The 26,281-nt window shown below is 38.3% G+C and overlaps 1 protein-coding gene across 1 annotated transcript; it reads left to right on the forward strand.

The window, feature by feature from the left end:
- The first annotated feature begins 1,613 nt into the window (after positions 1–1,613).
- On the forward strand, positions 1,614–25,008 carry LOC114481788 (caveolae-associated protein 1-like). The gene is made up of 2 exons (XM_028476828.1): positions 1,614–2,402; positions 21,688–25,008. Exons 1-2 carry the CDS (start codon positions 1,878–1,880, stop codon positions 22,546–22,548), a joined length of 1,386 nt encoding a protein of 461 aa, XP_028332629.1. The 5' UTR covers positions 1,614–1,877; the 3' UTR covers positions 22,549–25,008.
- Positions 25,009–26,281: the final 1,273 nt, after the last annotated feature.

Genomic DNA, 26,281 nt, shown 5'->3' on the forward strand with positions numbered 1-26,281 from the left:
AAATTTAATGTTTTTAGTTGTAAAATGTCAGAGTGAATGCCTTCTATGGGTTGAACACCAGCTATTGCAAATTAATTTTGTTATTGGCTGAGATTGGAACAGTGACGTCTTTTTGGATCAGTGACATCACTGTTACTCAGAGCCCTCATTGAGCATTGATTGACAGCTCCATTTGGAACTGTGCAGCGCTATGGGGCAGGGCTGCTGTGATTGGGAGTGTCTTAACTACTCTAGGAGCAATGCCCATAATGAAGGCATTCCTTACATTTCCCCCTAGTGCAGTGCTTCTCAAAGTGTGTGGGGCACCCACCTGGTGGGGAAAGGAGGCCTGACAGGTGGGGCGTGACAATCAGGGAGACATTTTTAATTTCATGCCAATCTTCTTAAATGCCTTTCTTCATTGACAGTAAAGACCATTAACACAAAACAAAACGCCTACACTCAAATAAAGTAATAATGAAAGCCTGAAAATGTAGCAGAATTTAAAAGAGCATTAAATTATTAGACTGCATTTAATATGAACTGGAACAAAATGTAACGTGGAACTAAAGTGCAAAAATAATGATTTGCTTTGGCAATGTAAAGATGAGCCGAACAATGAACAAACTTATGACAGCTGACTTAAAACATTAGTTTCCTTTTTAGTTTTCTTAAGCTTTTTGGCACAGAATACAAACAATGTTTCTTTATTTCCTGTATGTTTGACAACTGCAATTTTACAGTTATTTTTATGCAGGCAATTACATTTATTGATTTTTTTAGCTTTGATTTATTCATGAAATATGTTTCTTGCATTATTAAACATGATGATACTTTTTCCTGTTCGTTAATTTCATACGTGCACTGAATTTCCTTATTTATAATTTCTTTTTGCACAGATCGCAAACAATGTTTGGTTATTTCCAGTATTTTTGCATTTGTATTTTATGCTGGTAAATAGCTTAATCTAGTTTTTGATTTATGATTTATAATGAAATATGAGGAACATAAAGTCATAGAAACCTGAGAATTTTATGGAGAACAATTACTGGGGGCAATGGTGAGGCTTGAAAGTTCATCATCGCTCAAAGTGGGGAACACCTAGTGACCGGTCAACAAAAACCTAAGGGGTACTTACATTTTAAAACAAAAAATAAATAATTTACTCAGTAACGGTTAGATATAGTTACTTCTTTCAAAAAGTACTTAAGTACAAGTAAAATTACAGATTTAGTACCCATAAAAGCAACTTTTTTTAAGTATTTACCTTCTCCTCATCTAAAAAATACTTGCATGGGAATTTTTGTTCTTTAACAAAAATGTAAACATTTTGAAATATCTGTTCTCAGGATTCACATTAAGCTCAGCTTGTTCATGTCATCCATGAGTGGTTCAGCTCAAGTGGAAACCCGACAGACATTCTTCTTTCTGCTCTGCCTCAGCTTGTGTAAAAGATGATGAGTGTAGCTCTGCTTAGCCGTGCAGATGGGACACACTTCACTACAGGGGTGGGGTTTGGCTCACAGAAGGGTGGCACTGAGGTGGGCTGTTACTCATGTGGGTGAATCTGACCAGGAGGAGACAAGGGAGGAGTTTACTGAGGAGGGGAAGCCCAATGGAAAAAGAGGAGTGTTCTCTGCCTGCTGGAGCTTGACTGGAGAGTTTCTCTGCCTGGTGTGGCATTCAAGCCTTGACACTCAAGTGGTGACTTCCACTGCAGCTTGGCTCCTCAGCTCCATAACCAGAAGAAGGCAGAGGACAGAGTGCATGAATGCTTGAGCTTTTAGTCAGGAAGCAAAAATAATTGGTTTTAAAGATAGAAGGAGAAGAAATCCAGTCAAAAAACAACCTGAGAACTTGAGGTGAAGTAAGGCTGATCTGCAAACAAATCAACTAACATGGCAGCAATGGAAGCACTGGAATTCTCAGGTGGCCATCTGGAGCCCCACACCCTTACTGAGATTTCAGATGACGAGGTCAACCTTCCTCCCTCTGATGATGAAGATGATGCTCTGTCTGCAGCCAAGAAACAGCTTTCCAACCCAGAGGAGGAAGCAGGTGAAGAAAAGGAGGATGAAGCTAAAGTAGACCTTCAGACCAATGGAGTGATGGTGCTGACTTTGCTTGATAAGATCATTGGAGCTGTTGATCAGATCCAGCAGACCCAGAATGGACTTGAAAGTAGGCAGCAGGAGATGGAGCGCTCAGTGAGCGGTATTCAAAGTGAGCTGACCAAACTGACCAAGAGTCACAGCACCACGTCCAACAGCGTCAACAAGATGATGGAGAAGGTTCGAAAGGTGAGCATCAACGTGAAGACCGTCCGAGCCACGCTGGAGAAACAAGGAGGACAGATCAAGAAGCTGGAGAGCAACGAAGCAGAGCTACTGAAGAGACGCAACTTCAAAGTCATGGTGTACCAGGTGGGAGACTTTTATTTATCAATGACACGTGCACACTGACATGATGTAGTGTTTATGGTGCACGGCTTGTGTGTGTGTGATCTACACAGCATAGCACAGCAGGGCATCTGATGAAGGATGGGTGTGGTCACACACACACACACACACACACACACACACACACACACACACACACACACACACACACACACACACACACACACACACACACACACTGACAGAAAGCAAATGAATAGAAAAGTCAGTGACAGATTGCTTTACCAGGTTTATTACAAAAACACATTTAGAAAATATGTAAAGTAAATCTTTTAAATTACCAAATAAAAATGTTTAGATTTTGGAAAAAAAATTGTTAGGGAGAAGTGATGAGTGTGTATTGACCTCATTATAATAAAAAACAACAGGGAAAGATGCATCAATATCTCTGTCACAAGTTCAACTTCAGATAGGACGAACCGTCATGTGTCATGGGTTGACTGAGTCAGAGAGAGAATTATTTTGGAAAGTGGCTTTGCTTTCTTCCCTTTTTCAAACAAAGATGAAAAATACCACAAGCACACTCAAACTGCTGTTTAAGGAGCAAGGCGGAAAAGCACGGGAGGCCAGTGCGTTCAGGCTCTTCATGTTGAACACTGAGTGAAGTTCAGGAGACCCCCATTTCTTTTTTTAGTCCACCAGGCTGCAGTGAGATGTGTAATAGCTTGCAGGTTTCTACACAACAGCAAAAGAACATTCAGAGTTTCCACCAATGACTCAGACATTATGGCTTGGATCCAGTCCCACACTCTCTGTTTCCCCTGAGTAGGAGACATGGCAACCCAGACCCTCTCTGTTCAACTTTACAACAAACCTAATGTTTCTTCCTAATAACCAGCAAATGAACAAGCATCCACCATTCTACCATATCAATAAAATAATTCACTCAAAACAGAAATAATGCCTGTCTAAATATGGATCATAACGACAGGAAGCAGAGATTTTTGAATCGACATGTCGTTAAAAAAAAAAAAAATCCCAAGAGGTTGGCATTTGGTTGCTGTTGGAAATGTACGTCAGCCCTGTGGCTAGGAAACATAACGGTTAACTCAAAACACTAGTTATGCCTGTGCCTTTCATTGGTGACCTAACCAAAAGAACCTTAAACCACAAAATGCTTTTCTGCACTGTTTTTAGTTTCAGATGTCTTTTAAATTGGGAGTTATTTTCTACCCGCGGCCTTCATCATCATCACCCTCAGTGAACTGCAACATGTACGTTCACAGCTATAGGGATGTATTTACTTAGTCCTGAAGGGCTGCTGTCCTGCTAAACAAAACTCAGGCTAATAGGATGTCTGCGGGAAACACTGACGACCAGGATGTGTTCAACTGAAACAGAACAGTAGCATTCGAGGACACCCCTAATCTAAACATAAGCACAGTGTGCAAGGAGATAAATAAGTGCCAAAAAGCCAAATTAGTTAAGTATGAAGTATAAATATTCCACTATTTATTTATTTCATGGTCTGGTGTTGCAGCACTTCATGAATTAATTATATCTATCAAACTTGCTCGTCATACTCTGTATGGGAGGGGTTAACATTGATCCAGGAAATCCATTGCTTTGGTCTTCACTCTTTCCAATCATGGCGGCTATGACAATGGAGGATGTGCATGAACTTTCAAGGGAGTTGGTGAGGGAAATTTTGAATGTAGAAGCAGGAATATAGTACAAAACTAACATACAGATTGTATAGCGCCACCCAGTGTATCAGAATAATGTTTACTAGCTCTGCCTCAATCCATTGTCAAGGATCAATTTAGCTTGACTTGATGTGCAGACTTAAACTAAACTTAAAATATGTACCTGTTAGATTATTTTCATTTTGGCAAATGATAAAATTAAAATAAATCAACCAGATAAAGAAGCAGTTATGTCCATAAAAAAGGCATGTAGGATGAGAAGACAAATTACTCCAAAAAACATACAAAATCACAATAAAATGCACCAAAAGACAAAAATACACAAGACGACTACAAATATACACAAAATAACAGAAAGAAATATAAAATCACACAAAAATAGAAAAATTAAAACCATGAATACACATGAATGAATCCAAAAACACAAAACAACCACAAAAATACACACAGTGACTCCAAAAACAAACAAAAAACCTACAAAAAAAAAAAATGTGGCCCTCAAATCAGACAATCAATTTTTGTGTCCCCAGCTGTAAAGCACTGTCATTTACTCCAGGTTCAATAGAACACAGTGTAAAGACAGTGAAGAGAGTGCAAGTATACGGTCAATATCCATCTACTGGAAGTGTTCATTACCAATAAATGACAGGCACAAATAGAAGCACGGCTTATTAAAAATACCAGGATAATCAGTTTGGAATCATATATTCTTATTTTATATTCAAGGTATGTTATTTTGCCTTAAAAGCTGAAAACTTACCATCAGGAAGAATGAATTGGCTGTATTCTTTTCCATATTGTGCTCTGCATCAAATCATTTTATAAATTTGTTTTATTTTATTAAAATGCACTGTATGACAAATCATAACAGCAACAGAAAAAATACAGATGAGGTTCCAAAAGTGTTTTATTCAAAGAATCGTGAGCAACAGAAACTTGTGCATTCTTCCCACGTCACATTGTCGAAGACTTTCAAACAATGTTATTGTGCTACATACTGCCTCCTACTTATATATACAAGTATTTCATTATTCTAACTAAAATGTTGAAGGCACTGAAGTTAAATTAAATTCAGTATTAGCAGCTTGGGTTTTTTTTAATCCAAAGCAGGGGCCACGTTATCAACATCAGGAAAATTACGCAGGTAAGAACAACGACTTGTGTGTCTTTGTTAGTATTTTTTTGGTAATTGTTCATGTCAGTTTGTATATTTTCTTTGTTAATTTGTCTGTTATTTTTGTGTATTTCTGTTGTCATCTTGTGTGTTTTTGGAGTCATTTTGAGTATTATTCTGGTCCTTCTGTGCATTTTTTTGTAATTTTGTATGGTTTTTTTTTTGTGTATATTTGCTGTATTTATTAAAACATTGTGAATGTGTAAGACACAATCTCATTGGTCTGTATTATAGTATATAATGTATCCTTTATTTATAAAAGGTTTATTCTTTAATTTATTTTATAGAGATATAATATGGGCCACGACATACAAAACAAATCTTCATTCCATTTTTCCTGTTGCAAGGAAAAATTTGTTGGAATCCTATTGGAATATAATGGGTAAGGGTGGGCTGGTGATGGTCACAAATAAAAAAAAAGGAACATAATAGATTAAAATTGACAAAAACGGTGGAAAACATGGTAAAATGGTCTTTTAAAAACCACAAAAATGGTTCAATGTTGCCAAAAAGGACTGAAAAAGTGCAAAAAGGAATCAAAGTGTCAATATTGGAACAATTTGTTTAAACTGGCTAATATTGGGCATGACAAATTGTGAATATGGTTAAATTGGGGTAGACATCAGTGTAAATGGTGTGAAGCAGTGTGAGCAGTATGATGGGTTATGCAACGAGGGACTAAAGTGGGGAGTTGTCTACAACCTGGCACAACTGTGTCTGATTGGACATCAATCCATTGCAACCCATTAGAGCTATATGTAGATGGTGGATAATGTTGGTGTTCTACTATATAATCTTTGTTCCTATTTTTAGGTTTAGGGCTTTTTTCCTAGTGGTTAGGTTAACACTATTATACAGTATATGCTTTAGCAAATAAGTAGGTTTTGAGTTTACTTTTAAAGGTGGAGAGAGTAGCAGCCTCCCGTACTAAGACTGGGAGCTGGTTCCAAAGGCGAGACACTTGGTAGCTGAATGCTCTGCCTACTGTTCTACTTCAAGACACTTTAGGAACTTCCAGGAGACCAGCAGATTGAGAGCGGAGTATTCTTCCCGAACGATAGGGTACTAACAGGTCTTTAAGATACACAGGAGTTTGATCACGTAGAGCTTTGTATGGTAACAGCAGGTTTTTAAACTCTATTCTAGATTATACAAGAAGCCAAAGAAGGGAATCCAACGCTGGAGAGAAATATGCTCTCTCCTTTTAGCACCTGTTAGTATTCTAGCTGCAGCATTCTGAATTAACTGGAGACTTTTTAGTGAGTAACTAGGACATCCTGACAGTAGGGAGTTACAATAATCTAATCTAGATGTAACACATGCATGGATTAGTTTTTCAGCATCACTCTGGGCCAAGATATTGCTGATTTTAGAGATATTACAGAGGTGGCAGAGTAAAACCATCCAGAGAGACATTTGCTCTGATAATCTATCTCTAAGGTATTTTGGGCCAAATAAAATCACTTCGGTTTTAATAACTGATGAGTTTCATCTGATTTAATTGAGAGATAAAGCTGTATATCATCAGCATAGCAATGGAAATGTATATTATGTTCTCTGATAATGTTACCTAGTGGAAGCATATATAATGTAAAGAGTATTGGTCCCAAAACTGAACCTTGTGGAACTCCATGATTAACTCTGGCGTGCACTGAGGAGAGATTATTAACATGAACAAAGTGGGTTCTGTCTGATAAATAGGATCTAAACCAACCCAGCGTTGTTTCTTTAATCCCAAAAATGCTTTCCAGTCTCTGCAGCAGTAGATGATGATCCACTGTATCGAAGGCTGCACTGAGATCTAAGTCTCTGTGCTGTGATGGGCTCTAAAGCCAGACTGAAAGCTCTCGTATAAATTGTTCCTATGTAGGTGATCACATAGTTGACCTGCAATGACTTTTTTAAGAATTTTGGAAACAAAAGGGAGATTGAATATTGGCCGAGAATTGAACAAGTCACTTGAATCGAGGGTAGGTTTTTTTAAGGAGAGGTTTGATTATAGCAGTTTTAAAGGTCTGTGGACATATGATATGATTGGTCATTATGGAAATATTACTCACATGTTTGGTGAAGCTTTAGGAACAGCCTCTTTTGTTTAGTGACAGTGTCGGACTTGAGCAGAAAACACAACAAAACACAGAGCAGGGTGAAGAAAAGAGGTTTTTCTTTTTAATCAAAATTGATAGTGAATAACGGATAACTTGATAGTAAACCCATTGTCAGTAGGTCAAGGGTAAAATCAAAAAAGAAAAACATATTTTATATACTTCTTATGTAGTTTTTTTTTTATCAATTTATTTGGAATTTGGTCTTCAAACTACATTTCTTCTATAGTTTTTATAAAATAAATTCAGTAAATTAGCAGTGTGACTATTGTCCAATATCTGTTGCCTTGGTGTAATGTTTTGTACTATCTCAGCTAAAAACTATTATTATTTTTAAGTGTTGCCGAGATCGACACTTAAACAAGAGATTCCTGTTTTTTTCTAAATTGTTTTGGAATAAATTCCTCTGTGTCTTCACACCATGTTAACTCTGCACTGTATGTTTGTAGAAGTAGTTCCTCCTGTTTCCACTCAGGTGGTCTTCATCTCCTAATAACACCTGCAGTGTTTGAGGTGTGGTTGAACACTGAGTGACTGTTGCTGCGATGTTTGGATTGTCCTCCTCACAGTCTTCCACAGTTTCTTTTGTAAGTCGGTCGGTGTTTGAGTTCTGTTTGGTATTTTTGGATTTAGTTGAGAGTGTTTTTGTCTTCTGTCTCTGCAACGGGTCCTTCAACAGAGCACACTTCTCTGACAGGTTTAATGTTTAGGAAAGTGGACGAGGGCCAATTTTGATGGAGAGAATATTTTGAGAATAAAGTTGAATCATAATGTCGAGATTAAAGTCAAAAAGAGATTGAAGTCAAAATTTTGAAAATAAACTAAAATTACAACATTGTGATTAAAGTCAAAGGTTTGCTATTAAAGTCAAATCTAAGGGAGCTGACGAGGGCCAATTCACCATATACGACAGTCCCCGTCAAAACTGAACTGACCCTAATTGTGTTTCCGTAGCTCCTCAATATCTACAGATGGACTGAATGCTCCACCTCTTCCAAACTTGACTGGTTTTTCCTTCTGAACAGTTTCTTTAGGTTTCTGGCAACATCTCTTCAAAGTCCTTAACAAGATTACAACGCCGTGTTTATGAGCTAAAAGAGAAAGAATCTCTTTGTTATTCACACACATTCATTGATACACTGCATTTTGGAGTTGATCTGTTGTTTGTTGTCATGGTGAATTGGCCCTAGTCAGCTTCTGTAGATTTGACTTCATTTGCAGACCATAGACTTTTCTCACAACATTGTATTTTGAGTTCATCTTCAAAACTTTATTTTTTATTCTTTCAACTTTATTCTTGGAATTTTGACTTTATTCTTGATTTGCCTAAAATTATTTTCTCCATCAAAATTGGCCCTAATCTGCTTCCATAATCGATAAAAGCAGGTGTAAGTGGATGTTTTAAAATTGTAGCTCCGCCCATCATTTCTATACAAGTCACCAGTCTATTACAGAGCCAGCAACAATCACAAATGTACATTCATTCTTTGTTTGAGTGAAAGTGTGACATCTTAGAAGGTCATGGACTCGAACCTCTGACGTTTTCCATAAACTAGGTGTGATATATTGATCAGTCGTTGATGAATTGTTGTCAAACATTGTGTAATATGACTTCCTGCTGATCGTTGCTGTACTTTGTAGAGTACCAAACACCTGCTGCTACCATCCTGCCCATGTCAGTCAGTCCCAGCTCGCTCTCTGACTGTAGTGGGATCACAGCTTCTCCTGGAATGATTCACAGGAAAGCAATTCTAAGTGTTCTGCCATCCAAAGATTTAAAGCAGATCTACAGCTCACTAAAGTACACATTTCAGCCTCGCAGTGATGTTTTCCTCATAAATTCATCAAGCATGAGCCCACTGTTGAGCCAGGCCCATATATGGCCATATGAGCCTGAAATGTTCTTGGCTCTTTTCATTGGCCAGATACTGTATAACATTGTTTCAGCTGAGGAGTTCTGCTATTATTCAGTGGTTATGGCTGATATTGAATACTTTCCACCCACCTTTAGGAAAGATTCATTTTAGCAAGCCAGGGGATAGAAAAAAAGACAAGGTTGAGAGGACAGGCAGCAGCGCTCTATAAATAGCGACATACTTGTTTGATTATGAGAAGGAAGGAGACTTCAGAGGACTGTGTTCCTGCTGGCTTTTAGCAGACTGAAGCCATTTCTAATAAGTTAGAAGAGGAGGAATTTAGCAAAGAAAAACTCCTTCAACTTCATCCTCACGAAGCCCCACAGGGCCAGCCTCTGTGTGGACTTTACATGTTCTCCTCTGCATGTATTTTGTGGGCTATTCTGATTTCCTCCCACAGTGTAAAAACATGAATGTGTTGACTGGTTCAGCTCCAGCAGTTTTTCTCACAGTAAGAGATCTTTATGGATGTGCGATAAATCTTTTAGATGGACATTTATGTTTGCATGTTCTCCCTGTGCTTGTGTGGGTTTCTCTGGGTACTTGACTTTCCCCCACCATCCAAAAACATGACTGCTAGGTTGATTAGTGGGAGTGAATGGCCTTTGACAACAGTAATGAGCCCTGTGTAAACAGATAGAAATGGTGACCTGAGAGCACCAGAGTGCAGTGGTTCTCCTCTGAGATGTTTGAAACTCTGACTGTGTTCAAAATTGCATAACCTGCCACACAGTATATACTGTTCACTATATACAATAAGCAGGGCTTTAAATTAACTTTTTAGATCACCAGCCAGCATGGATAGTAGATTGTTAAAGTTACCCATGAACCAGATTTTCCACCAGCTAAATTTTTTTCCATCGTAAATAAACTACATTATGAGCCACATAAAAAATGTAAGCATTCATGTTTTTTTAAAATAGTTTTTAATATAGTTGATTGCAGAAATACATTAAATTGGTAAACATATATACATTTATTTTAAAAACAATGTTTTTTCTTAAATCAGATAATAATTGGATCCCTGGAACACTGTTTGAAGTTAGAAAAAACAGAAATAATCAGTACGAAGAATTACGTGTACTGTAGAGAAAAATGTTTTATTAACATACATGCTCTTCAACTCTTAACAAATCCCACTTCTCACAAACTGTATAGTGCACATTTTAAAGGTGAACAAATGATAAAGATCATGTGTGAAATCTAACCTTCAGAGTCCTCGGAGTCTGTGCTACTCTGCATATGCTCAGTAGCTGCTCGATCTTTGCGTAGGAACTCTACACCCGATAAATATCTCCACGTTTGTTTGTTTGTTCCTAACTAATTTTACATCTTCATTCAGTTTGACTTCACCAATAACGAACTAATAATCACACTAACATAAGCACGTCGCCAATTTTTGTATGACACGTCATGTCATAGTGTTCTTGGGAAATGTAGGATGAGTACAACCAGCAGTGGTGCCAGATACACATTAAGTTTTAAAGTCTAAACACACAAAAACCCCCAAATTTCTTGGCGGAAAACAGCCCAATCTGGCATTAACTTGTTGCATCTTTTCTGCAAACAGACACAGTGGTATTTGTTTCATTCTTCACCAGCCAAAATGGCTAGTAATGCTACAATGTTGACCGCCAAAGTTAATTTTTTAATTAATTTAATTTAAAGCCCTGACTATAAGTACGATTAGAATGATGAGCGTTCCCATTGAAGTATACTTCCAAGTCTCCCAAAATGCATTTGGAACCTACAACAAAAAACCTGAAGCACACTGAGGTTAAATATCTCTGTTGATTCTCCACCTTTGAAAGTTCTGAAAACATTTTAAGTGAGAAAGTGACCCAGTAGAATATCAACATGTGGTCATTTCATCCAGATTTTCAGAGACCTGCCATTGTTTTGAAAAGGGGAAGTTTGTCTTTTAGTTTGAAGCCGGACCAGGATGATTTTAAATTCAGCTCACAATGCATCATGGGGTGGTTGTGTATGACGAGTGTGCCCACTGTGCATATTTGAAAAATATTTCGATGTCGTATACATCTGGGTCTTTCTCGCATCCTCAATCTTTTCATATTATCTAATAAAAAATTACACTTAGTGTGATGTTAGTATGACATTTACAACATGGCCTGATTTTTGTCAATCAGAGGATACATTGTTTAAACTAAATAGAATTATCGAACAGCAACAGCAATAAATGAGTGGGTGAAACACTTTGTGAAGAGTAACCATGAGCTGCACCAGTTCTTACTGAAATCAGCATTTACATTGTGTAAATCTACTTTCTGCAGACATTCCTCTATCACACATTGCATGGCAGTCTACAGACTATTTCACCCAAATAATAATCTTTTCAATTAGAAATCTTTGTGATCTTCTGTTTTTCTGCCCTTCAAAGTCTTCATCACCTTTTCCTTGCTACATGAGATAAGCAAAAACGTAGTTTATCTTTCAGATCCTTGTCTGACCCCAAATCCGTCTTCTCCACTGAGCTTTTTCCACATGAGTCAGTTAATTGTCAGTGACTCATAGTCAAAGGTTTCCTCATGATCCATTCCATCATATGATTCTGCCTTTATTGAGTTAAATAACTGGCTGTAAACAAAGAAACCTTTGTGACAAAACTTCTTTAATGTTCAAACAAGCTCTACAACAGCTGCCCTGCCTATTAGATGGATAGATACTTGGATACATAGAACTTTTTTTATTATTTTTATTTTTCATTACAGCAGCAACAAAATGTCTTTTTCTATGTATCTGAAAAATTATTTTTGTTGTATAGATTTCATTCTGAAGTCAGCTGTAAATTGTGTCGTCGTCTACACTGGATGTGTGTTTTCCAAACAGGGGTGCGTGTATACCCAGGGGCACAAGAGCAGAGTGCAGAAGGTACATGGATCAGATTGACCCTAATGGCAGATGTAACACATTTTATTCAACACCAGAATTCATAAAAGCTTGAAAAATATTCAAGAAGTAATTTTTAGTTGGTCCATTTCAAGGGGAACAATACAAAAGAAGCACTGACACTCCCATTTTTTGTTGAAAGACTCCCACCTAAAAGGACTCCTCAGGGTTTGTGTGTCTTCAACAGTCTGTGATTTACTCGTTGATATGAAAGTAAAGATTAAAGATTAAATCACAGCTTCCAGAGACACTGACTGCTACACAAGCCCTGCAGCTTAAAGCAGGGGGAACATATCAGAGGAAAAAAAACATTTGTTCAGCAGCTGAATAAATCTCTCCATACACATCAATCTCCTTCAGTGTTAAAGGAAACACAGAGTAACCATGGGAACAAACATTTGTCAAAATCTTTGTCCCAAAATATGCATGTGAGTGGAGTAAGACAAAGTACCCTATAGGCTTCTTTACTATGAGCGTACCAATTACTCTGATATTTTTGAAGGTCACAAACTCACATTTGTTCAAACGTGTCGGTAATAAAACAACAGTTTATCTATTTGGATATAATAAATCCCAGAAGGAGCAATAAATGATGGGGCTCCTCATCCCACGGGATTTTTGTGGGTGCAGTGTGCGTGTGCAAGTACATGATCACAATACCCACAAACGAAAGAATGCCATAAATACATTCTCCAGAGATGATCAACAAAAGCAAGCTGTGTCTTGCAGTGGGATCTGAAAGAAGTTGAGAATGACACAGAGCTTCCTCACACACATGTAGCTGCAGCCTTGGAAACACTTGTGGAAATGTTTTTTTGTGAAAGATTCATGCATTTGTTTTTCCAGAGCTGTAATGTTTTAAGCCTCCTGTTATTATTGAGTCAATTGGACCCCATTCAATGTTTATCATTTAAAAAACTAGTACAGTGCCCGTTGGAAGTATGTATTCATATAGTGGGAGCTTAAGTAGAGTTGTCAATTATGGCGAAATGAGTGTTTGAAGGTTGGATGTACAAAGAGGTGTACATACTCTGTACTCTGTAGTGTTATTAAGGAATATATTTGCAGGTGCAAAGTAAAATAGCATGTGCAATTTCCCTGGTTTAATTTTATGGGACATGAGCATGATAAATGTGTTAGTTGACCTGATGGTGGTGCAACAGGAACTGTCATATCATCCCAGCAACCAATAGGGTCATACTCTTATGGTCATTATTGTGACACTTGGTCAACAATTTTCTGAAAATCTTTTTCTGGAGGCAAATATCCCTGGGGTCAGATTGACCCCAAGGTTAAAATTCTGGAAACTGTTGTGGAATGCATGTTTTTGTCTTTAGGAGATGTAGTTTGTCTATGCTTCAAATTGTTAGTCACAATTATTCATTCACATCAACACACAGAGACTAGTACACTTAAAAAATAAAGAAAGGTTTTTTTTGGGTTTTTTTAATGTCTGGATGTTTGAGCCATTCCACCTTCTAACAAGGTTTATTTTCATACTTTTAGGACAATGGGCCAACCCTGCAGTTTAGTCCACAGAGCAGCACACAGAGAATCCAAATGACTGTGAATTGCTTGCACTTGCTGCTACAGAAATGTTTACTGTGTTGCCATAGAGCTGTGAGGCGCATCAGTGTCATTCCTCAGGCCTCTGACAAACTTAAGGATGTCTTGTGAAACCGCAGCAAAGGAACGCAGTAGCAGCTGAAAGGATAGAAAAACACAAAGATAAAAAGCAGAGGAAAGAAGGAAGCCCAATGGGCTCATGCAGCTCATGTCTGAGTGACTCATACTGTAGCTTTCTCCCTCCCTCCTTTCCCACAGCGACCTGCGGCATGCCATCCCTTTATATAGAAATCTCTCTCTCTCTCTCTCGCTCTGTCTCTGATTAAAGGGGACACATGGGAAAAGATGAATCTGTCTGTAACCAGCATCATTTGAGCACCAGGAGAAATGCTCATATCAACATGTGCAGCTGTGACGGAGGCATATAAATGCAATCATTGGTCCCGTGTTGGTGTAACTTCACTGATTGGTGGAAACACCATGATGAACACATGGCTGTGGTCACAGAGGCTGTGTTGTAAATGTCATAGTAATGTACTACTCACACAAGTCAGATGTCTAAATGAGTATGTAGTGTGTTCACATTAGATGATATGAAAAGATTGAGTACTCGAGAAATACCAGGATGTACTATATCGGGACATTTTTTTAAGTATACACGGTTGGCACACTTATCATAATCAACCGCCCCATGATGCAATGCAAGCAAAACATAAAATGGTCCCGGGACCTGCTTGAAGCTAAAAATCAAACATCCTTTTTTCAAAACAAAAGCATCTCTTCCAATCATTTTTAACCATTTTATAAAAGAGGTTTACATTGACTTTTTTTTTTTTTAACTTTAAACGGTAAAGTAGACTCATTTTTAAAAGTTAATAAAACAAATATGGACAAAATAATGCGTTTTGTTAGGCATAGATCTTCTAATAAGGACATTTCAAAGGATTTAGGCCGCATTTGTAAAAAAAAAAAAAACAGTGGAAGATCCCTTTAAAAGGAAGTTTTGTCAGTAGCACAATGGCAGGTCTCCGAAAATCTCTGAAATGTTGGCATGAAATGTGTTTTTGTGAGTTTTATGGATCATATGACCTGAGAGCACTCGTGTGCAGTGGTTCTCCTCCGAGATCTTTGACACTCAGTTATTTTTGGCATTCAAAGCTGTATTGTTGCTATTCATACTTAGTCTGACATCAAAATTAGTATGTAGTGCATTCTTATTAGATAATGTGAAAAGATTGAGTACGCAATAAATACTCTGATGTATACTATATCGAGACATTTTTCAAATGTTGAGCACACTACTCATACTCAACCGCCCCATGATGCATTGTCAGCTGAATGTAAAATAATCCTGAGACCGGCTTCAAGCTAAAAGACAAACTTCCCCTTTTCAAAACAAAAGCATCTCTTTGTGTCTTCCATTAGTTTTTAACCCTTTTGTAAATAGGGCTCTTGTTTTGAAGTAACCGGAAGTTTAGTCAGTTGCACAATGGCAGGTCTCCGAAAATCTCCAGAATTTCGCCATGAAATGTGTTTCCGCAAGTTTTATGGATCAAATGACCACATGTTGATATTCTACTTGGTCACTTTCTCACTTAAAATGTTTTCAGAACTTTCAAAGGTGGAGAATGAACAGAGATATTTAGCGTCAGTGTTCAGGTTTTTGTCATTGTAGGTTCCAAATGCATCTTGGGAAACTTGGAAGTATACTTCAGTGGGAACGCTCCTCATAATCATACTAATTGTATATAGCAGAGGTTCTCAACTGGTGGGTCTGGACACACACATTCTATATATTCACCCTTGAAATAAAATACATACACAGTATAAAGAAAAAAGAAGAAAGAGAAAAAATTTAATTATTTTATTAATAAAATACAGAAAATATCAAATATGATAAAAACCAATTCCAGAAAGAAAAAGTGGCACCCCACGCTCCTCATCACCTCTTCATCCCTAGTTTGAGAACACTAAATACACAAAATAATGCATGCAAGTGATTAAGAAAAGAGTTATAGGTTTGGCTGAACCAGCAGTCACAAAATTCATTTTGCTTTTATGTTTTTGACACTGGCATCGGTGTTCTAGTTGTGACACACACACACACACGCACGCACGCGCGCGCGCGCACGCACGCACGCACGCACGCACGCACACACACACACACACACACACACACACACACACACACACACACACACACACACACAGTTTTGGCTGGCTGGATTTAAACAGGAAAGTAAAAACAGAGAGGGGTGTGTTTCTGCAGGATTCCTCCACATTAGACTGATGAGTGGTTATAGTGTGTGAGCGGAAAGCCTCCAAAGTCTGCTCAGAAGCACACACACACACACACACACACACACACACACACACACACACACACACACACACACACACACACACACACACACACACACACACACACACACACACACACACTTTGTTCTACTTATACAGATACCAATGCTTTCCTATTTACACTTTTATATTAACGTGTTTGTGAATTCATTGCCTCCAAATTCCCCTGTATGGAAACAGCACTCTTTTCCCAAGCTTTGCACCGTTACCATGGTAAAACCTAACTAAGTGGAGAAAGTTAATGGTGAGGTGGACCAGAAGCTCACTGCAGGGCCAAACGCAGACATAAGTACTCCAACACTTAGGTTTTTATTACGCACTGACAGTAATAAATAACAAAAATACTTTGCAATTATACTTCCTGAGATTTGTTTTCTTAAAGCACTCCACAACCAGCTGTAAGGCAATGTCTGACACAAGCAGGAGCCCAGACGTTTTAGGGAGTCTCATCACACCCAGGACAAGGTTTGAAAATGAGATGAGGTGGTTTTTATCTTTAATTTCCAGAAGTAAATAGAGTGTGAATCCTGAAGTTTTACTGTGTAAAAAAGGTATTACTGTAGCTTTAGAGAATCACACAGAATGAAGGGTAAAGCTAAACCTCATTGGTGTTGTTTTTTTTATCACCTATTATCCCACTACACGCACGCACACACACAAACACACTAGTGGAACCATTACATACTTCAGTGGTGTATTTTCCACAGCTCATGGAGCACCTTCCTGTCATTTGTGCTGTGCTCTCATGGAGAACAATGTCCCATTAAATTAGGAGGGTCAGGAAGTCAACTCAGTAAGGTGAATGCCTGAACTTCCTCATAAACTCCATGTTTCCAAGCACTGTGTGCATGTATCACCACATGTACACACACATGCTCCTGATGACGGCCTTGCATCCAAACACATCAGCAGGAGATGTGTTTGGGCTTGAGCTGACAGACTAGGCGCTAGATAAGGAAACAGCAGACAGACCAGGGCTCTCAATGACTTCAGCCTTTGTTTCTTTCATTGGTTCCATGAAGACGAGAAGTGACTCCACCATGGAGGCTCTTGTTTCCATGTGGACCTCATTGTTTTTCATTTGGAGCTTTGTTGTAAAAGCCTCTAGAGCCATTAAATGTTAGCCCCTGAGCATTAACACAAGGCTAATGAAATTAAAGGGATCCTCCACTGTGTTTACAAGTTTGGCCAAAAATCTTTGAGAGGTACTTATTCGATCTATGCCTAACAAAACACATTATTTTGCACCACATTCGTTATATTAACTTTTAAAAATTGGACTACTTTACAGTTTTAAAGCCTGTGTTCCACCATCTCAAAATCACGTGATTGATGATGTCACGTGGCCCCACTGCCCGTAAACAGCCCATTGTTTTCTATTGGAGTGAAGCATTCCGCCTGCTTTATAGATCATTTAGAAGCTTTTTCTGTCAAAATGCAACTTGTGCTGCTTTCGGTTGCAGTCAAAGATGTCGATCTAATCCTCTTTTGTTTACGGAAAGAGGATAACAACAGTTTTGACCCTCCAAAAAAATCTGTGACCGCAGGGGGTGACAATTCCAACTCTGTGGTGTCATAGTAGACAATGAAGCAGAGAAGAAGAGCTCTTCTAAGGGACCTTTACTTTACTTTAAACAGTGTGGGGCCGACACTCTGGTGGCTTAAGTTACAGCGTAAATCACGGACTGTTGAAAGACTCACACCCAAAAAGATTTCTATCCTCACTGTTTGTGTGTCTTCAACAGTCCGTGACTTACTCGCTAACTAAAGAAGGTTTCATTGGCATTTTTAAATTTTCCTGGTTTTTTAGAGTAACCAAAGCAGCACATTTTGACTGAAAAAATGTATTAAATTATCCAAAAAGCAGGCTGAATGCTTCACTTCAATAGCAAATAATGGGCTGTTACAGACAGTGGGGCTGTGTGACATCATCAATCACATCATTTCAAGATGGCGGAACGCAGGCTCTAAAACGGTAAAGTATAGTCCCATTTTTAAAAGGCAATTAAATGAATACGGGACATATTAATGTATTTTGTTAGGCATAGATCTTCAAAGATTTCAGAAAAAACTTGTAAAAACAGTGAAGGATCCCTTTAAAGGACAAATACTGTAAGTTAAATGTTCAAATCACTGGAAAGGAAACGAGATGTAATTAAGAACTAACTGCAGTAAATAGTATCAAAAGCTGAAAAATAACATAAGATTACTTTTTGGGGAGATTCTAATCAATTCTGACCAGAAATTGTCTTCATCATACTTACTTTCAAGACACTTTGCAACACAAAGTCACGAATTGAGTTTCATTTACAAATGCACACTCTGGTATTTAGGAGTCGTAATGAGTTTTCTGATAGACAATGTGAAAGACTCAGTTCTTCAGATGTGCAACACAAAACCAAATATTTAAAAACATAATGAATATGAAGTCAGGTCAGAAACGCTTCTTAACTAAGTTGAAACAACCACAGTTTATCCTAGAATTTGAATCAAGGGTGATACACTTTGCCTGTCAATACAGCTGCTCAGGAAAGCCCAAACTTCCCCTCCAAGATCAAGTTTACCCAAGATACTGCACTAAAATTATTCCACAAAACTACCATTACACTGCCACAGAGCACAATGGACGTCAGCGCCACGACCCAACCTTTTCCACTTTCCACCCTCGTCTCCCATACTCTTGGCTTCCTGCTGCTCACACATTGATTAGATCTTCTTCCTGCTAAGCATATGGTTTTCCAAACCTCTAAAGAAATATCCCAGTTGTGCTATTACTCAATTGACATGATGGCAAAAAAGCATCTCTACTTTCCACACCTTGCTCCTTCCTCCCTCTCAGGCTTTTGTTCTGGCTCGGCTCTTTTCCTGTTTTGACCATGGAGGCAGTGCAAGGGGAAAGAGAATAGGAACAACATGAAAAACAAATATAGAGGCAGACATTCAGGAGACCACAGTGATGAAGTTGTACGCTAATCAAACAAACCTTCTCATATACCCCTGTCAGTTTTATTTCCAATATGATTGTGTATGAAAGAAAAGGAGAGACTGCTACTCCATCTGGTATGCAAATGTAGGTGTGTGCACGAAAGCTCAAGGAATGAAGCTCTAAATTAGACCATGAGGGACAGCTGTGTGGGATTACTTTTCAAAGGCAGACCAGGCTTGGACGGAGTTATCTTGTCCTTGTGTTTTGCTTAGTGTGTTCTTCATGCTGATATGAATCCAATGGTGAAAGGTACATACTGGTAAATATATAGGATGTGTTGAAGTGTGTATATCTGGGATTATGCGCTTTTGTCCCATTTCGATTCTAATCACGATACTTAGCTGCAGATTTGATTTATATTCTCATTTATTTGCTATTGCAATTTGATAATAATAATTGCAATTTAAATTTCCATATTTTCCTCATCCAAAAAGTTGAATACATCACAAGTTAGTCAGTCAGTGTGACATTTATGTGAAAGCACATTGGTGTGTAGAAACAAAATGAGTGAGAATAAAAATGTTTTGCTTGTTGAACATCCCAGGCTACAACCTCATTTTAAAGGATCCTTTTTTTTATTAAATTCTAACATCTGTGTTTTGGGGAACATTCTGACTGCTGAGCCATGTTGCTGACATCAGCCATGCCAAAGTATAATCTCTGAATTAATCATTAGATTGATTGATCCTCTCACTCACTGATCCACACATGCACAATATAAATGTGATTATAGTCACAGCTCTCATTCATGTTGTTTTCACTTGCAGCAGGATCAACCCTGTCTCCATCACAGCTTTCACTGACACGTTAGAGCAGGCGTTCTCAACTTTGGGGTCAGGACCCTATTTGGGATTGCGAGACACTGGTAGGGGGGCACCAGATGCCTTTAAAAAACTATTTTTTTTTTTTTTTTTTTTTTTTTAACAATTTGAGTTCATTTTTTGTTTATTTTTACCCTTTTTCTGCAATTACACCAAACTTGCCATATTTTTTTACCTATGTTGATCATGTTTTCTTGTCAAATTTTTGCTCCTTTTAATTCATTTTTTCAACATTACCCCCATTTCTGCCAGTTCACCTTCAAATTCAAATGCCTTTTCTGCAAATTTATTTACTTTGAACACAATTTAGGCACTCGTGAACCCTTAATCTCACATTTGTTGACCCATTATTGTCACTTTTTTGTTACTTTAAACACATTCACGATTTGCTATGCCAATCTGGCAATTATTTGTAAGTTTAAACTAATAGTAAAAGCTCTACCCTTTATTGTCACTTATAGATGGCCCTGTCTTCACATGGCTGTTTCTCAATGTTCAGGTCGGTGTTCAACCACCTTCAGGTATAGTGGGCGCCCCCGGTCTCTGGCACCTTTATTTTGGAGCTTAATAGCTGGAAAGGTCGAGAACCACTGCGTTAGAGTGACACACTTGTCCTTTACTAATTGCTGATATTGGATGATTGTTTTCTGTGTTATATTAAAGTGGAAATAATTGTTAATATAGTAAATAAACTTCACCTGTCACTGATGATGGACACTGGTTAATCTGGTTGCTTGATCCAGACATACTGTACATATTTTTGGTCTGAGTTAAGAAGTGCTGTGATTTTCAGTCATTTAAACTAACACAAACAAAATTCAGTTACTATAGAACTCAATACAGGCGGCATCATTTTTTTGTATCTAGAAACATTTAAATAGAATTAATGTAAAATAATAAATGATAACGATGAAGGTGTCGTACAGTGCAGAGATGAGATCAAACAACACCATAGGAAATTGTTCACATGCCTGATCGATGTGACAGAAGTGCCATTACTGAGAGGCAACACTTCAGATACCTGCAGCTTTCTTTCAGGGAAAAAGCTTTTTCTCACTGGTTCTTCACCAGATGCAGTGCAGCCTTTTTCCAAAGGGCAGCGGTTGAACAGTGTGTGCGGGGTGTATGAATGTGGGTGTGTCTCTGCTTCTCTGTGTGTCCGATGGGTGGTAAGCTGCATCCAATGGTCTTCTGTGAAGCTTTAACCCCCTCATTAATGCAGGAAGACAGTACAACCCTCAAATAACAGCTGTAGTGTAGACGGACCTGATGACAACATCTAGTCCTTCTGTCTTCAGCTTCCTCAGGAAGCAGGGCCTCTGGTGTGCACCAGGTAAAGGTGAAAAACAGGTGTAATCTGCGGTTTGCTGGTAAAGGTTGGTAAACAGTCATAATGAAGTGGTTGTTGTCCCTTCACCACTTTGTCAGGTCTTGCACTTTCTGTCTGTTGGCTGACTCGTCTTCATGAACCACAGCTATGGTTCATGAAGACGAGTTAACTTCCACACAAGGTTTTTTTTTAATGGTGAGCTCTGCAGCTATAAGTCAGCACTTGTTCTGTCCGTGATCTAATTTTTAATTGCTTCTATATTTTGATTGCTTTGTAACACATGTACAGGTTCTAATTTCAGGGCCTTGCTCATAGGCCCCCAGTGACAGCTCAAAGCTGCTTTTTTAACCATTAAAGCCACCACTGCCCTTTGTTTAAGCACATATTTCCATTTCTTGTCCTAATTGAAATAATTTTATATGTTCTGTTTCCCACAGGATGAAGTGAAAGTTCCCTCAAAACTCAGCATCTCTAAGTCTCTGAAGGTCTCAGAGTCTGTGTCTGGGGGCAGTCTGCTTGAGCTCAAAGAAGCAACAGAAGAAGCTGGAGAAGAGGAGGGAGAAAAGGTAGACAAGCCCCACGTGGACCTCTCCTCAGATGAGGAGGGGGTGGAGATTGAAGAAATCCTCGAGGAGACCCGTGCTGAGCGCATCAAGCGCAGCAGCCTGCAGCGTGTGCAAAACCTGAAGACCGTCTTTTCAAGGGAGAAAATGGATAAGACCCGAGCAAAGACCAAAGAGAATCTGGAAAAAACCAAACAAAAAACCAAGGATAACATTGAGAAGACGAAGCAGAAAACAAAAGAGAACCTGGAAAAGACCAAACAAAAAACCAAGGAAAACATTGAGAAGACAAAGCAGAAAACCAAGGAGAACCTTGAGAAGACTCGTCACAACATTGAGAAGAAGATGGGGAAACTTGGAACGCGCATGAGCGTCAATGCTGAGCGTAAACAGAAAATGAAAACATCTGGTGATAGAGTGAAAAAGGCCTTTACACCAGATCATGTGGTTTACGCTCGGTCCAAGACAGCGGTCTACACTGTGCCTCCCTTTACCTTCCATGTGAAGAAGATCCGCGAAGGCACAGTTGAGGTGGTTCAAGGCACCGAGATGGTGGAGGTGTGTCAGGAGGTGGAGCCCATCAGTGGAGTGGATGGAGAGCTGGAGGAGGGCACCGAGGAGGTGGAGATGGAAATGATGAATGGAGGTGGAGATGAGGAGGAAGTTGACGAGGATGAAGAAGAAGACCATGAAGAGTTACATGAGACTGAGGACAGAGAGAGAGACAGCGACTAAACATAGAACAGAGAATGCATCAAAATCCCCAAAAAGACAAACACTGAACCACCCCTTTAGCTCCTTTACAACCACCCCCCGCCCAAAAAAAACCAAGGATGTTGAGATTGTAAACAATGTTTTGATTTACAAAAGTTTGGTTTTAATATGTTGTGTATCATTGTCCTCTCCCACATACTTCTTCATCGTGTGCTGAGTTAAAACCCGGAGATTTGGAGAGGGCTATTTCTGTCTCTAAAAGAGAGATTTGTCATTTTTACTGATTTTCCATGGCGATGCATCCATCTCTCATATCTTGAAAAAGATACAGCATGAAAACATGAACAGACATGTTGAAAATAAATAATCCCATGTGCATTTTAATGAGCCAAAAAAACAACAATACTAAATAATAACTGCAATATTTTAAACTTTCAATATTAACATATTTGAATAAAAGAAAGGAATGTGTGCTTTGAATTAAATGGCAGCCTAAGGGGTGGTACAACAATTTTTTGCTGGTTTTGAAAATGATCATAAATTGGACGAATAAAAAGTGAAACTAAAGATGATGGTGGCTTTGTTGATAAGAGAAAGAGGAACAATGGTGTAGAAATGGCTGTGTTTGAATTTGCATACTAACGTAGTGTTCATACTAAGTCTGATGTCAAAATTAGTATGAAATGCGTTCACAATTAGATGAAAAGATTAGTGAGTACGCAAGAAATACCCGTATGTATACTATATGTGAACATTTCTTAAGTATGCACGGTGCACACTAATCATACTCAATTGCCCCACGATGCATTGCGAGTGGAATGAAAAATCATTTTGGGACTGGCTTCAAGCTAAAAGTCAAACATCCCTTTTTCAAAACAAAAGCATATCTTCTTTTCTTCCATTAGTTTTGTAAATATGGCTCTTGTTTTGAAGTTAACCTGAAGTTTTGTCCGTAGCACAATGGCAGGTCTCTGGAAATCTCTGAAATGTCGTCATGAAATGTGTCTGTGAGTTTTAGCTCAAATAACCAGATGTTGATATTCTACTTTGTCATTTAAAACATTTCAGAACTTTCAAAGGTGGCAAATTAAAGGAGATATTTAGCCTCAGTGTGCTTCAGGTTTTTGTTGTTTTACAGTAGATTCCAAATGCATCTTGGGAAACTTCAGTGGGAACTCTCACCATACTAATCATACAAGTAATAGTGTATAGTAGACAGTACATAATCATTGAGTGTGTAGTGTCAGTGTGTAGTATCATACGTTAGTATGCAATTTTGAACACAGCTGTTGTGTTTCAGGCATTCAAACACCAAGTGAATAATCATTGACAGCTGATGGAATTAGCATATAAAAATGATGCCACTTACATCCTGCTCTCAGTGAATGAGAATTATCTTCTCAAAGTTCAGCATCGATAGACACACTGAGTTACACCTTGATCTGCATTATGTCACTTATCATGCAGTCTTTCACCGACTTTCCTGCTCAGCATCTTCAGTGTTATATATCACACACACACACACACACACACACACACACACACACACACACACACACACACACACACACACACACACACACACACACACACACACACACACACTATTGTTAATATGTGATGAGCACCAAGATTTGTGAATGATTCAGGATGATACACTGAAGTCATCCTTTATGCATCAACTTGTATCTAACCACACTTTTTTTCCTGTTTCACGCACTATTTCATTTATGTAATATCTCTTCTTAAGAATAATCGCTGCAAATGAATAACTTTGTACAGACAGCTTTCTCTTACATCGGCTAGAATTCTCTCACAACTGTTCTCCTGGGAATGACCTTTTGAAATATATGCTGGGAACTTGTAAAGATACCTTCCAAATACACAGAGGACCAGTGAAGACTCTTGTAACAGTCAGTGTACATACAGCAGGCTGACACTGCCCCCTGGCGTTAAGGTGCAGAAATCCCACAAACCTACAAAACAAGCTTCCAAATGTTCATTGTCGAACAACACATTCCCTTATTATTTCTCTTATGGTGTTAAAAATATATAATAATGTGTTTATAGTGATCACCACTACACAAAGTAGTGCTGTGCATTGAAGTGGATATGTTCTATAGACATGTCAGCAGGAAAAGAGTTCAGAAAGAAATTATTATTATTATTATTATTATTATTATTATTATTATTATTATTATTATTATTATTATTATTATTATTATTATTAATAAAGCACAGACCAATTAGAGCACACTTTGATATGAGTTGGTGATGTTTGTGCACTCAAAGGTCCATTCAGAGCCTCTGTGTGCTTTAACAATGCAGTATAAGGCCTGTACTGATGGCAGACAAAAAATCTTATTCACAGCTGATCTACCAGTGTTCTGCTTTTATTTTGTAACTAACTGTTTTCTGTAATTGTTGCATTGCTTAACCACTAATAATTCCATGAATAAAAACTACTTAAATCACAGTGTTTGTGTGGCTACAGGTCTGAATGTTTGAACATATATCAGTAAAGATTTAGTTCATGCGTTTGTGGCTCACCACACATATAAGTTTGATAAGATTCCTGCAATGCATTTACAATAAAGCGTTACATACTCCCACCTATTGGCATAGTGCACTGTTGGATGCATGCCTATACATATTGATGACACAGATACTGATCTATTAACAAAACTAGAAGAACTGAAGAATTTTGGACAAACCTTGAGTGTAACTAGACCAGATGTCTCATTTTTATCACAAAAATTATGTGATTTTTAAAGCATCCAAAGTTCTGAATAATCATTTCTGGATTAACACAAAGGAACAGTGTAGGCATAAACACGTCAGAGTAAATATGTTAAGGTTTCATTTATTCAGACAATGTTTTTCAGGAAATTTACTTTGAAATGTACTTTAATCTCCATATTTTGACTGACAAATGCCAGTCTCCCTCAGAGGCATCTACTGATTGCTTTGATGTATCCTTATGAGTTGAGGAAAACCCTCAAGTCTGCAATATCAGACCACTGCAGAACAAAAAAATAATGTAATGGATTGAGACAACGCAACAATATTTGAGACAGAAGGACACAAACACAAATGCTGGATCAAAGAAACCATCAAGAGCAGGAAGTGGAGCTTCAAAATCAACAGGAATGAGGGAACATTTTCAGTCTCCCACACCTGGCCCATGCCCTGGAAGAACTCACAAGGACACATGAAAGTGATCAGTAGATACCTCTGAGGAAGACTGACAGTTGGAAGTCGAAACATGTCAGGTGATTAAAGTCAATTTCAAAGTACATTTCTTAAAAAAGTTTTCTGAATAAATGAAACCTGAATATATTATTTCAAAAAAGAAGGCAACTTACTGGAATTATTAGAGTCAAAATAAAGGTTGGTTTTTCTCATCTGAAACTTTACATTAACTTGCTAGGTTGAGAGCACTTGAACCAATGTTGGATTAGTAGGATCATCGTAAAAAGAAGTTGACGCAAGGTCATAGAAGATAATGATTCTTGGAGCATGAAGCCAAGATGTGAGGACAAAGGCCCTGGACGTCACCCCCTGTTATCACAAGACCAGCAAGACCAGGGGGGGGGGGTTGTCATAGCCCATCCCTGACTTTGAACTGTGGATGTAAACACTATAAAAGGAGTCAGAGAGGAAGATGTCTTTGGCATCCAGAGCAGTCTGTTGTGAAGGAAGCAGAGAACAATCGAGCTTGCAGCTTTACATGTATCACGTTTACGACATGTAT

The sequence above is a fragment of the Gouania willdenowi genome, chromosome 19 (genome assembly GCF_900634775.1).
Source record: "Gouania willdenowi chromosome 19, fGouWil2.1, whole genome shotgun sequence".
Lineage (NCBI taxonomy): Eukaryota > Metazoa > Chordata > Actinopteri > Blenniiformes > Gobiesocidae > Gouania > Gouania willdenowi.